General features: G+C 41.5%; 1 protein-coding gene across 1 annotated transcript; it reads left to right on the top strand.

The window, feature by feature from the left end:
• The first annotated feature begins 1,070 nt into the window (after positions 1-1,070).
• LOC114444959 (A disintegrin and metalloproteinase with thrombospondin motifs 8-like) lies at positions 1,071-14,177 on the top strand. The gene is made up of 9 exons (XM_028419866.1): positions 1,071-2,127; positions 3,701-3,940; positions 6,362-6,494; positions 6,585-6,752; positions 7,538-7,830; positions 9,344-9,530; positions 9,634-9,806; positions 9,912-10,087; positions 11,678-14,177. The coding sequence occupies exons 1-9, from the start codon at positions 1,390-1,392 to the stop codon at positions 12,411-12,413; spliced, it is 2,844 nt and encodes a 947-aa protein (XP_028275667.1). The 5' UTR covers positions 1,071-1,389; the 3' UTR covers positions 12,414-14,177.
• The last annotated feature ends 23 nt before the right edge of the window (positions 14,178-14,200 follow it).

Genomic DNA, 14,200 nt, shown 5'->3' with positions numbered 1-14,200 from the left:
AATATTATTGTTTCTGTACAGCATGTGCGACAGAGCTGGAGCATTGTTCCCCCCTCCCAACCTTTCAGAGATGCATGGAAGGAAAGCCCTGCCAGAGGATGGACGTTGATTTTGAAGCTGCAATGTTTTTTTAAAAACAAAAAATCTTAAAATCTTATTTTTCCCTAGTGCCACAAAGATGTTTCCTGCATAATTTATATATTTTCCATAAAAGACAATCTCAAATAAAGAATAAACAAAACATGTTAATCGAAAAATGCATGAAAACATTGGTATCACTACATCCTTATTCATATGACTTAAGTTGAACTGTAAATGGTCTACAAGCTTAAATGCGCGCAGACAGCGACACCTGCTCCCAGCTAGACATTGACAAAAGCTTCAGCTCGGGACTTATTTTGTTGTACTCTGGTGCCATCTGGCGGTTTATGTGTTGAACAGCGCCACCATGACCATTTTTTTGTATAGGGATACAGGCTTTATCTGGCATGCAGCGTTTGAGTCCTGTAATACAGCAGTGAAATTTGAGACACTGAAAGTACAATATTTCTATAGTTCGAAACAATAATTTGTGGAACATTGTCCAAATCTGCAAGATTAAACATATTTTAATTTAAAATTGAAAACTTTTTATTTATGTATAAAATAATCTCTGTGGAAGATATCTATGCAAAATACTTTTTTAAAGAGCAATATTCTTCTTTATCGCTCTAATAATGTGATTAAACATTCCCAGTGTTTGAGGTGGCGGTCAGTTCCAGGCACACACAGTGTCTTTCTCCGTCCAGCAGCGGTCTTTTGTGCAGGGGATATAGCGGGTCGGCCCTGGGGGGGGCCTCCGGGCTCTGTGGGGGCCTGCCACTCACACACGGCTTCGAAATAACTTGCGTAGCGGACTTCCAGCTATGCGTAGTATAGATGTCCTGCCAGTGCCATATAGCACGCTGGGTTAATAATAGGAGAGCGGTTGTCAAGCTATTTCAGAAGGGGGGAGTGTCGGCCTATTCTCATTGGATCCGTTTTATTCGCGAGTTTCTCATGAAGTGCGAGTGGGAGGAGAATTTCCAGCAACGGAGGATATCAAAAATAAACCCCCCTCATGTCCAGGGAAGAGCAGAAAGTATAAATACCCCCGATGTGTCCAGACGGCAGCGGGGCTGGTGAGTGGTACAACGGGACTTAGCTAGGTTAGGGGATTAGAAACGACAGCTCAGACTGACTGAAATTAAACACCAGGCATAGATTACTGTGACCAAGACTGGCTTTACAGCACTGGAGAATCACTTTAATTTTCATAAGTAATTGGAAACGACGCACCACTTACCAGAGATAAAGGACATACAGTGAATGTAGTTTTACCACTATTGAGTGCAGTTTCCATTGCAGAAGATGTGTACTACTGTGTGTTTTGTCTTTTTACTCCTGTGCGTCGTCAACGCGGCACTTGCCTCTCCATTTGAGTCAGAGGATGTTGTACCTGTTCGGATAAATGGAAGGCTCAGCGGCCGGTTTTGGAAAAGAAGCGAGGAGCATCCGAAGTTTGTCCTCAGTGCATTTGGAAGGGACATGACTCTAAATCTCATACCAGACACCAGCTTCATCGCGCCTTCGTTCACCATACAGCGCATTAAAGCCAGAGATATTGGCGCTTTACGCAGCGCTCCAAGTGCCCAACATGACCTGGACGCGGATCTCCAGAAATCTATGAACAAGACAGAGGAGAGTGAAGGACAGCTGAGAAGCTGCTTTTTCTCGGGGAACGTAGACCAAGATCAGGACTCGGTTGTGGCAGTCAGTTTGTGCTCCGGTATCTCTGGCTCCTTCATAACGGAGGGGAAAGAGTATTTAATTGAGCCCAAACTTCGCGGAGGTCTGGGGCCACACTCTGCCGTACAGCTGCATGTCATCAAGAGGAGGATATTTACCGAGAGCCACGGTGTTCCCCTTCTGTTTGATCACGCGGCAAATGAGAGAGTGGTGAGGCACAATGGGGAAACTTTTACGCACGGCGACAGTGACGCACGGAGGGAACCTCGCCGGAGACGCTTTGTTTCCGCGCCACGGTTCATAGAGACTTTGGTGGTGGCAGACTCAACCATGACCCACTTCTATGGAGATGAAATAAAGGTCAGTCAAAATGATCTCATTCTTTCCTGAACATACAGTTTATAGGAACCTAAACAAACCTTTCAGCTGAATTTCTCAATGTAAACTGTCCATATAGAAAGTGCAGAGAACTTCAGCTCATGTTCCTTTGTTATTTTCCTCTCCTGCCAGCAATATCTGAATTCATAGCCTAAAAATTATAGTGGCAAGATTTTGTTTTTCTCTGCTGATTCATAAAACATGTTTTGGCAGTAAGGGACCTTGGGGAGGAAAGTGGTGGGCTCCCTGTTTTCCACAGGCTAAGAAAGAGGGCAGGCAATAGAAATGCAAGCAATGCTGAACCACATTCCTCAGGACTTGCTCACGATTTGGCAACAAATCTTCAGCATCATCCGGGAAGATCCACAGAGCGTTCAATATTTATCCCAATCTGTCTTTACTTGGTATTATAACAGCATCACAGTGAGCTTTTCCTGCTGCATGGCAAATAAAACACTCAACTTATCTTCTTCAGCTGCCAAACCACCAACATTGCTCCTCAGTAAGTCTCATCAATAAAAGCACCAGGGTCAAGCACACAAAGTTCAAACTGATGAACTGCTCTTATGTGGAATGTAATACAAATCACACAGATGTGTTTCCATTTATGCTGGTTATTCCTGTCGCTCCAGGCAAGAAAATGAAATGTGGTTCCGTGGGTGTGTGTGTACAGTGCATTTGGAAAAACTTAGGGTGTTATCCCACCCTAGAAAAAAAAACGGGCTTTTAGCTAAATACACATCATGCCACAAGTCGCTTACTTACTGTAATTTACCAGATCTCTACTCTGACATAACTCAAGGACAGTGCTGTAGAAATCCCCGTCCATCTCCACCTTCCATGATGCCACTGTGGCCAATGAACAAACAATAATTTCTATTATTATTCGATATCAGTCCTGTCATTACAATTAAAGGCAGCACAGAGTTTATTGGTTTTTAGAGGTTCTTGTCCAGTAGAAACATAAGTATGCATACTAATACATGGGCACTGCACCCACAAAAAGAATCCAGAAAATACTGTATAGCAACAGGTGTTTAACAGCATTTTCAGATAGATTAGGACACAGCTGTCTGAATATCAAGGTATTCTGTGAGACACTCTTATCTGTGTTGGAGTACAGATACAGTAGTGTAGTGTCTGGTAAGATAATACACTGTCATGTTTTATTTGTGGCATTGGAAAAACACATAGAGGCATGTATGTATGATTTCGTCTTTATATCTTTCATTTTTTTACAGTCACAGATCAAAAAGGCCAAAATGTATTTTGCACAATTTTTTCAAAAACGCTATAACATCGACCAGCAGAGGGCAGGTTTCAATCTGTATAATTTCTGGCATTAACACCTGCAAAAAACTAAAGCAAAAAATATATTTTTTAAGCTTAAAGGGACAGTTCTACTTTTGGTTAATCTGTGAAACTACTTTGCATGAGAACGTTAATACCATCATCATGTGGTTGGGGCCATTAGATGATGTCATTAGATTAGATTAGCATAATGCAAAGATTTTCCTCATACATCATTGGGCTTTTAAATGTCCTCTCTCTACAGCACTACATTCTTACCCTCATGTCCATGGCTGCCCAGCTGTACAAACACCCCAGCATCAAGAACTCAGTGAACATGGTGGTGGTGAAGATGTTGGTGGTGGAGGATGAGGAGGTTGGACCAGAGATCTCCAGCAACGGAGGCGTGGTACTGCGAAACTTCTGTTCTTGGCAGCAGCTTTTCAATCCACCAAGCCAAAGGCATCCAGAGCACTATGACACTGCCATGCTCTTCACAAGAGAGGTGAGTGAACACAGGTCTGCTGTAGTTTCCATGCACAGCTGCAGAAATGTATGTTGAGCTCTCTGAAATAACATGTTCCATTATCTGCATATAAGATTTTGTGATGCAAAACATTTGTCAAATTTGTATTTTTATGAGACTACTTCTGATGACCAAAGGAGAACGCTAATGCTAATACTTCAGAGTGCCAGTTGGCTATGTGTCCACAGTCAATTTAGTTTATCAATGCATTGCCCACAACAACTTCCCTAACACTGCAGAGTACACAAGAGTGACAAAAACGGATGATTCGAGCAAAGGTTTTTTTTATAGCATGGTCTGGTGAATGACACACGTGTGCAACAGAGTGAGTGTTCTCCCAAGATAGTCTGCTGTAGTTTGTTTCCCATTCAGAAGGAAGCGAGGATGAGTCATGAAACAAGCCCTGGTGGAATTCAGTCCCAGACCAGCTGTGGTACATAATGTGGTTTCACAGGCAGCACAGTCACACATCACACAACAATTATCTGAACCCAAAGTGTCATTCAGTAACACAGGTGCATTTAAGGCCTTGATATTAGGCCAAGACATTAGTAAAGGTCAGGATAGAAAGTCTTAAGGGTAATTTAAGGATGCTGAAAACTTGGAGTAGGTGTAATCTTTTTTAAGCTAGGAAAATGTCAACACAGGGCAAACAAACTGTGCTTCATGGATGCCTCCACAGGAAATAAGTTCACTAGTCCTCAGGGTTTATGTTGTGATTGGTTTGTTCTGCTGTGTTTGGCTGCCTTCCTGGATCTGGTATGTGCATGCTGACAAGGTGTTAGCAGACAATACATTAGGCGGATAACTTCTCTATTATTAAATTTTTATAGCTTGTGCCTGGTTTGCGGCTTGATTTGATGACAGGCTTGGCATTTACCTACCTACCAAACGATGTTAGCATGTAAATCTGACCCCGGATCAGGGAAATGATGAATAGAACATATGGGTTTGTGCAGTCTTGTGTTAGATTTGTTGAATCAGGGGAAGCCATCATTCATGCAAACCCGGTTTGTGTTTGTTTTTCCATTTCCGCGGAGATATGCTTTGAAATAAGAAGACGGAAGGCTCGTCGTGGATCAGCTAACTTTAGTGCTGCCACAAATCAGCCCTGACATTATGAAGCCACTTAAAATGGTCAAGGCTTGAGGGTGTAGCCCGGTTGGGGTTGAAAATGTGTACCATGGAAGCAAGAGGCATAGAGAGGGTTGGTGCAGGTACTGATGTCATACTATGTGTTTGTAGTTCTATTCTGTTCCTTTTAGCTTTGACACATACATTTAGCTTAGCATCTTCATGTCGGCATACAAGAGTGATGGTTGCTGTTGTAGAACAAGGTGTACAAACACACACTAAGCTGTGTTCAAAATGCAGCCCCAAGTCCAGATGTCTTTTGCATCACAGAAGGTTGTGCCTTGTGGTTTTTGCAGACAGGGCCTGAGGCGAGGCCATCAACACATCTGTCTCCATCCTACATAGCCAGGTTGTTCCTTGAGCAGGGAAAAATACACCATGGATACACCATGCTGTTCATTTTCCCACATTGCATCTGTGAATGGCTGCATACAGAGGATATTATTGCTTTTTTCATTGATGGAAACAATAACCAACATATTTTGATCTGTAAGCAGATACTGAAGATTTGCCATTCTTCATAATTAATACAATAAGCAGACAGGGCTGCCTGTATACTTACTTTATTTACTTTTTGACAGAATGCTTTTAATACTCTTAACTGTTTTTAAGCAAACTCAAACAACATTTTAGGGGTTTATATATCATAGATCAACAATATATGGAGCAAATGTTTGGCATTTCTTAAATACTAAATAGTGGAAAATCTGAGGAGTTGTTATGAATCAGAGAGATTGCTCAACACTACACTTCACAACCTGAACTGATGGCAATTACATAGTTTGAATGTTTCAGTGGAAATTTTTGTGTTCCATGGCACTGAAACAACTCTAGCTGCAGAGCTGAGATCAGACAGCAGCTGGTGGTATGCAGCTCTTATTCTAGTAGCATGTGTTTATTGTTTGTGGTATGTTACTGTGGCTTTTTGCTATGCTGTTCTATTTGACTTATGGCCTTCAGAAACAGTATGTCACTTGTTCTCAGAGCACAGCAGTACATACAGATCCTTATTGACATACTGCAGCTGATTATGCTGTGGAGGTGATTGTGTGCTATATTTGTTGGTCATTAGCTGGGCATTTGACTACAAATATAAGTTAAAGCCTGGATGTCACACACAAGAGGGCGGCATGGTGGGGTAGTTAGTGCTGAGCCTCACACAAGAAGGCCTGCTAGAATTGGGCTTGCTGAATAAAGGTAAAAAAACAGGCTGTCTACTAATTAAATGATCACAAGTGTTATATTTTCTTTATTGTTGTGCTGTAGAACATCTGTGGACAGAAGAGCTGTGACACGTTGGGTGTAGCCGATGTTGGTACGATGTGCGATCCCAAAAGAAGCTGCTCAGTTATCGAAGACAACGGCCTGCAGGCTGCCTTCACAGCTGCACACGAGCTTGGTTGGGTCACATTCTCAGCAGGTTAAAAGTCATTCATAGCCATAACCAACACTTGTTGTCCTTACATGTTCCTGTTGTTGTGTCCCATAGGTCATGTGTTGAGCATGCCTCATGATGACTCCAAGACGTGTGAGAGGCTATTTGGGGACCTGGGAGGGCATTACCTGATGGCTCCACTGTTTGTCAGTCTCAACAAGACAGCACCTTGGTCTCCCTGCAGTGCTCTCTACATCACTGAATTCTTTGACAATGGGCATGGTAAGAAATATTTCAAGCTCAGCTGTGTCAAAAATAAATCTGGAGACTTTCTGCCAAAGTAGACGCCTGCCATGGCACTGCGGCTGATTCACAGATGTATAAAACACACCATTCCTGTCATCTCGTGAACAAAGCCTTTCCTGCTTCAACATGTCTCTCCCCTCAAATTATGGGTTGTAGGGATACTTTATCATGCTCTAGATTCCACATCCATCTCTCCTCACTCGTCTCCTTCTCCACTTCTCTCCCTCCTACTTTTCATGTTGTGCATCTTGTATTGTTTGTATCCTTACTAGACCTATCAGTGAACCTTCTTTTCCACTGAGTCATACTAGGGAATTCTTCCTGTTCTCCAGTTCCTCAGCCAAAAGCAACAGCTGGTGTCAGCAAAATGTGTTCTTTATCAGTTGGAAAATGTCTCCAACGAAAACTCATGTGGCTGAGAATGTTCATTCCGAACTGTGGGTGTCATTGACAACTGCAGACAAAAGCCCATTGAATGTAAAAAAACCCCAGATCATTAGAGGAATAATGAATAAATTCAGATTTAGATTAGCTGTCAAAAGTCCAGATTTAGAACACTGGCCTGCCTATAAAACGTACTGCATTAGTTAAAGTTAAATTATTCATTTTTATAGTCACGACACAACTTGCCCTAAATATTTTTCCACCGTTGTCATACCACACTCACAGAGCAACACATTTACAATTGTCACAGTACAGTACAAAACCCATAATCTCCATAAACCACAATATAATCAGCCGTATGCTTTGTACTGACACAGGGGACTGCCTGCTGGATCTCCCAGAGGACACCATGCCACTACCAAAAGAGCTGCCAGGCACCAAGTACGGCCTGGACCAACAGTGCCAGCAGATTTTTGGAGAGGAATTTATCCACTGCCCCAACACTTCAGACAGCGATGACTGCAGCCAGCTGTGGTGCCAAGAGGAAGGGACTCCGCAGTGCTCCACCAAGAACGGCAGCCTGCCTTGGGCAGACGGTACCCCATGTGGCCCCAACGGGACCTGCCTCAATGGGGAGTGCATGTCTACCCAGGATGTGATGCAGCCACTGGTAAAAAAAAAAAGAATTATTTCAAGAAAGACAACAGAATCATTAATTCAGGACTGAAATGAACCATACTAGAGCATATAAAGTATCTTCCATGGGCTTAGAGTAACACAGATGGTCGTGCAGCTCTTCATTTACCCTCTTCCAAACAGGCTGTTGCCCCCTTTTTCCGTCCCATTTCTTTAATGGCAAACACTGCCATTGGTCAAGGCAGGAAAACTAATGTGTGTGTACATAAAGTTGGAATACACAGTTAAATATAAGTTTAAAGGATAAAAAATGAAATGATGTCATCGACAGGATATCAAGAAAGATTACCGGTGACATTCTTTCAAAGAAGTCATGTATTGTCTTCTGAGATATTTCCCGAGTCGTGTATACTAAACAACTAGCTGCAGCCAGTGTAGATCTTTGACATGAGAACATGTAATTATGCTGTCAATTAAAGATTTAATGCAGCTTTAAGACTTTAAGAGAAGAGTTTTAAAAGCATGTAATATATCTCTGTGTTCTCTTCAAGGCCTCATTAACATTGTGCTGCATCTTGCGTGCTGACTGTTTATTTACTTGCACTCGCTCACTGGTGAGAGGTGTTCCTGTGGTTTTTAATAAATGCCTTCTTTTGAAGAGCACTGCTCATTTACTAAGAAACAGAATAATCACGTTTATACTCATAAAACTAAGAAGTCAACAACTTTGAGCCAATCGTCCTCAGCAGCCTGCCAATGTTTTTCTCACACATGGTTTGTTGATAAACTGAGAAAATATGGTCATGATTCATGCATGCCTGAGGGTTTCAGTTTGTGTTGCAGTACAAGTCCTCCTAGTACAAACACAGATATCATAGAAATTAGCTTTACCAAGACCTTTTTCTTTTTTATAGCATAATTAATACAAAATTTATTTATTAGCTTTTTTTGTTAAGTTCTCTCTCTCTATTGCGATTGTGTGGTAATTTTAAGTCAAAGATGGATGAATACTCATGTAGAATATCACAGCAGTGCAGTAATTGTAAATGTAGCTGCTCCATGATGTGTTTTTTTTACATGTCCTTACAGAACATTTGTAGATCTCAGTGTTTCATTTAAACTTGCCTTGCCTTGATATCTTCTCCTGGTGTTATGAACACACATCTGTTTATGAATCCAGACATACTGGCAGTTGGGATGTTAGCTGGTCCAAACTCATAAAATCTCTGGAAAGGACACCCAAGCAAGCAAACACACACACTCTCTCTCTCTCTCTCTTTTAGTTTTGCTGCACAAAGTTTCAGCATGTCAGGTTCCACTAGCAGTGAGTGACACATGTGGCAGGAATGTGGGTAGAGGCAGACAGCAGGCGCGTGCCGAACTTCAACACAGATTTAGCCTTGAGTCACGGCACGCCAACACACTGTGCGGCCTCAAACCCAGAAGCCCAGACTGTGGTTTAGGCTGCACAGCTGAGATTGCCTTTGGCTCTGTGCTCTAACCACCTACTCTGACTCCTCTTTTTTTTCCTGTGTGTTTCACCGCAGATGGTTGTGGACGGTGGCTGGAGCTTGTGGGGACCATGGCAGCAGTGCTCCAGGACATGCGGAGGCGGGGTGGAGTTCTCCTACAGGGAGTGCACTAACCCTGTACCTCAAAACGGAGGGAAGTACTGTGAGGGACAGAGGGTTCAGTACCAGTCCTGCAATGTACAGCAATGTGACAACTCTGAAGGTGAGAATGAACATGTCCAATCAGAGACTGTAAAAAAGATGAATGATGGACATTGTTCCACTGAAAGTGTGACATATTCTTCTATTGGTTTATTCTTTTATAGGCAAGAGTTTTAGAGAGGAGCAGTGTGAGAGGTACAACAACCCCAACTACCTGGACCACAATGGGAACATGAAACAGTGGATACCAAAGTATGCAGGTGTCTCTCCCAGAGACAGATGTAAGCTGTTCTGCAGGGCCAGAGGCAGCAGTGAGTTTAAAGTGTTTGAATCTAAGGTAAAGTGTGTGCACTCAACAGCACACCTCACACAGTGGATTGAACCTGCAAATGATCTTTTGAATGCATGCCTATATAAAATAATGCTTGCTGTGCCCCTGCAGGTGATTGATGGGACGACCTGTGGCCCTGACACCACATCTGTGTGTGTCCAAGGCCAGTGTGTGAAGGCAGGATGTGACCAGGTCATTGGATCCAACAAGAGGTTTGATAAGTGTGGAGTATGCGGAGGAAGTGGACTCACCTGCAGAAAGATCACAGGCTCCTATAACAAAGCAACGTAAGAGCTGTTAAAAAAAAAAAAACCTCACGTGTCAAACACGTACCATACCATGCACATGCAGCTAACAATCATTACCATCTGTTGACTGTAAAAACCTTATTTTTAAACTGCTGTTTTTAATTTAACTGTTCTGATCAGAGATTATACCCTTAGTTTTATTCCCTTCTATCCTAGCCTAATTATTTGTAAGGTTTGCAGCAAAAAAAAAAAATTAATACGAAGAGATTTCATTTAAAAGACTCCACTTTTCAACAAACAGATTTACATGCCATGTAACGACATGTAGTGCAACTACACACACACAAAGCATAGTTAACTTTATTGTCAGTTCTGCCTGTAAGAGGACATTTGAAATGTTTCTCTCAGGCCCTCGATGTACAAACACTTAAGTGTGAATACAAAATAGATATAATACAGAAAATAAGATAAGATGTAATAAAAAAATGAAATTGAAACAATAAGAATAGGATAAATATAAAAATAAAAAATTTTAAAAATCCTTATTTTTCATGAGAAAAAGAATAAACCTCTTTCATTTCATAAAGGGATACGCTGTTATGACGGGTTCAGTTTGTGAAGCAAATCTCAAAGTTTATACAAAAACTGGGTCAGTACACAGGAATCAGACACAGGTGGATTGCATTAGGGCAGGGCGGGTAATCAGCGGAGGGAGGGACAAGGCATCTGAAACGAGAGGGAGGGTGGAACTATCACAATAAAAACCGAAAATCAAGAGACTGTCAAAAAAAAGAGCCCGACAACAGAATGGGAACCTGACATAAGCCCTGCCCTCAACTGGTTTAAACCTTTCTCTTCTGATGGCTCTTGCAGTAAAGGGACATCACTGTCCTGGGATGAGGACATCAGCAGCTCATTTATTTAGAACTTTCCACTTGTAATAATAGATTGATTCTTCCTGCCAGTGTGTGAACAGATCGCACTGATAGTTACAAATCTTCTTTCACGACTTCTTATAACAACAGGTAGACCATTTTTGATGATAGGACTCTTTTTGGACAATTTTTCTGTACAAATTCAAAATTCTTACTCCCAACTGTGCTGTCTCTCCCTACCTTCCCTGCATATTTGCTCAAAATTTCTGTATCCCGTCTTCTTTGCACTCATATTACTGCTTTTTGTTGTGTCCTGAAAGTCAGGAATTGGGATGAACCCAGTTAAAGAGATAGTACCTATCCATATGGTATGGATAAAGACAAGATATTTGCAAAGTGGCAGCTGCCTGTTTGGCATATTCTGGCATTGTGCTGCTTGGGGAGCTATTTTGATAAGACTGTTACACCAATTTTACTGTTTACTGTTATACACAAGAGATAGAGAAAGCAGATGAATGCTATGCATAAAACCCCTCATTGTGGTATGTGGTAAAGGGATTTGGGCATGTTTTGTGGTTTGTGTCAGTTTCACAAGCAAACCAAGGGAGTGCAAAAAGGAGGGCTTCACTTGGAGAAGAGGGCTGGCACAGAGCAAAAGCAAGCAAATAAGAAAAATATCCAAAATGTTGAATTTTTTTATTATATAACAACAAAGTGTTTGTTATTTAAACCAGGTCTTTGTCTTCTCTTTCAGCTATGGATACAGTGACATTGTCACAATTCCGATTGGCGCTACTAATATTGACATCAAACAGCGAAGCCACAGAGGAATCAGACATGACGGGAACTACCTGGCTATAAAAAGAGAGAGTGGCGGTTACATCCTCAATGGTAACTTCTCTGTATCCACAGTGGAGCAGGACATTCCAGTGCTTGGTGCTGTGCTGAAGTACAGTGGCTCTTCAACCACATTGGAAAGGATCCAGAGCTTCAGGCAGCTGAAGGAAGCCGTCACCATTCAACTCCTGGCCACTGCAGGGGATGCCAACCCTCCCAAAATCAAATATACCTTTTTTATCCCTAGTGATGTGACCTTCCAGAAGAAGAAAGGTTTGTCCTTGTCTTTGCATGTGATCCATCCATTTGACATGCCTGACTGGGTGCTGGGGGAGTGGTCTGAGTGTTCCAAGAGCTGTGGATCTGGTTGGTCTAGAAGGAATGTTGAATGCAGAGACAGCAGCGGGTTCCTCTCCAATCTGTGCGACAAAGATCTAAAGCCCACAGACATCAGACCATGCGGTGATGTGCCATGTCCTATTTGGCAGATGGGACCTTGGTCTACCTGCTCACGAACTTGTGGCCAGGGGGAGCGCCGCCGCACCGTCTTCTGCATAGACTATACTGGAAAGACTGTCGAAGCAGAGAAGTGTGATCCGAACAAAATCCCAGAGCCAATATCTGGGGAGTGCTTCAATCAGAACTGCTTATGAAGAACATGAGTACAGTGAACTTTCTGTTTTTGGCCTGAGTGCACTGAGCAACCATGGATGGATTACTGAGCGGGTGCCATGGCCAAGCAATTCTAGGAGAAAAACATCTACAAAGATACACAAAACATCCACAGTGACACATGCATGAGTGCAGAAAGATACAAAATAACAAAGAACATGTGTGAAACAACAGTGATACAAAACCAACACAACTAAACCAGACTTATTTTCACATTGCCATGGTGTACCTGTGTTTCTATGCCTCGTTCAGTCCACGGAGGTTGCTCTTACATAGGAGTGGTGTTATGGTGTTTTGTATTTCTGTGTCCCAGGACACGCTGCTTCATGATCCATCCATGTTACCAACTGGTTGCATTAGGTCACATCAAGTGCTTTTATCTAAATATTGTTTTGTCATCTTTTGTTGACATTTAACAACCACTATTGACATTTGACACAATGGAAATCTACCTCAGGTTATACATGTGATGCTATGTATACATGCTAGATGAAGGTGTGGTGTGTGTTTAACCAACAGACTGTATAACAGAAATAGACATAGCCAGCAAGTCTGGCCTTTGGCATCGTGGTTTAATGGAGCCAGAAGTGACCAACCTTAAACTTATTATGAAAATGTTTACTGAGGTTAATAAGTCAAGGGACTGTCTTCAACACAGTTGGACTGTTTTTTGTAACCAGTGGTGTCTCCCCCTGCTGGCCATTAGAAGCAATGCCAGGTTAAGATATTTCCTCTTGGCTTCACTTGTCGGACCCAGAGGCTATGTCCACTTTGTTTATGTGTCATCTATGGTTTTCTCCAGAATGAAAAGTTTTCTAATCCCCTTTAAAAAGAATTGTACTTTCCTGGATGGTATAAAGGTAGCTTTTTTTCCCAAGTTAGCCGTGTGGGTCTAGAACAATAACATGAAACCTGCTGTCAAACACCAGCAAAGTGTAAATATACCTCCACCTGTCTTTTACAGAACTCCACCCCAAACAGAGCTTTAATCAAGCTGTTTTACTGACATACGTACCTAAGATCAGGGTATTCTTTCCCATGTTTGGACTGGTTTTTCCTCACAATTCTGATGTTCATTTCAGAATGTTGGGGGAAAAGTCAACATCCTAACTTTAAAATAAATGAAAGTTACAGGTCTTATAACTTATATAATATCTGTCAAGGTTTAATAGAAACATAATTTGAGCTTACACATTGTGTAAAAATTTTATCTTATTAAATTGTAGCTTGACTGGTCATTCCTAGCAAAAAAACAAACATGACAGAGAATTCTCCTCTGCCCCATAGTTTAATTTTAGCCTTTTTCCAGGTGCATTACAATGCAGTTTAGAGGAAGTGTGGTACAAACAATCTGCAATACAACAAATTTTTTTTTTTTCTTTTTTGTGGAGATGTTAAGTTAAACGATAAGCATATGTATCTTGTATATGAAAAATAACATTAACAAATACAATTAATTTTATTCATTTTCCGATTTGTTAATGCCTCATAAGCAAACACTCACAGTTGTTTTTGACTCTTGTATGTATATTTGATATCCTCATTCCTTGTTAATTTACAGTATGTTATAAAAGAAAAGAGATTGAGCATTAGGCCTGTATCCCTTCAGTGAAGGACTATACTATTTTATTATTACAGCTTCCTTTTTAAGCTATTTATTTTTGTAAGTTTTTACCTTTGACGTGTTATTAACATGGCAGATGCTGCTGTCTTTTAGAATTTTGTCTATTAAATGGTCAAATAAACACATTTATGTCAATATATGGTT

Source organism: Parambassis ranga, chromosome 13 (genome assembly GCF_900634625.1).
Source record: "Parambassis ranga chromosome 13, fParRan2.1, whole genome shotgun sequence".
NCBI classification, from domain to species: Eukaryota; Metazoa; Chordata; class Actinopteri; family Ambassidae; genus Parambassis; species Parambassis ranga.
This window is presented reverse-complemented; position numbering and strand designations above follow the sequence as displayed.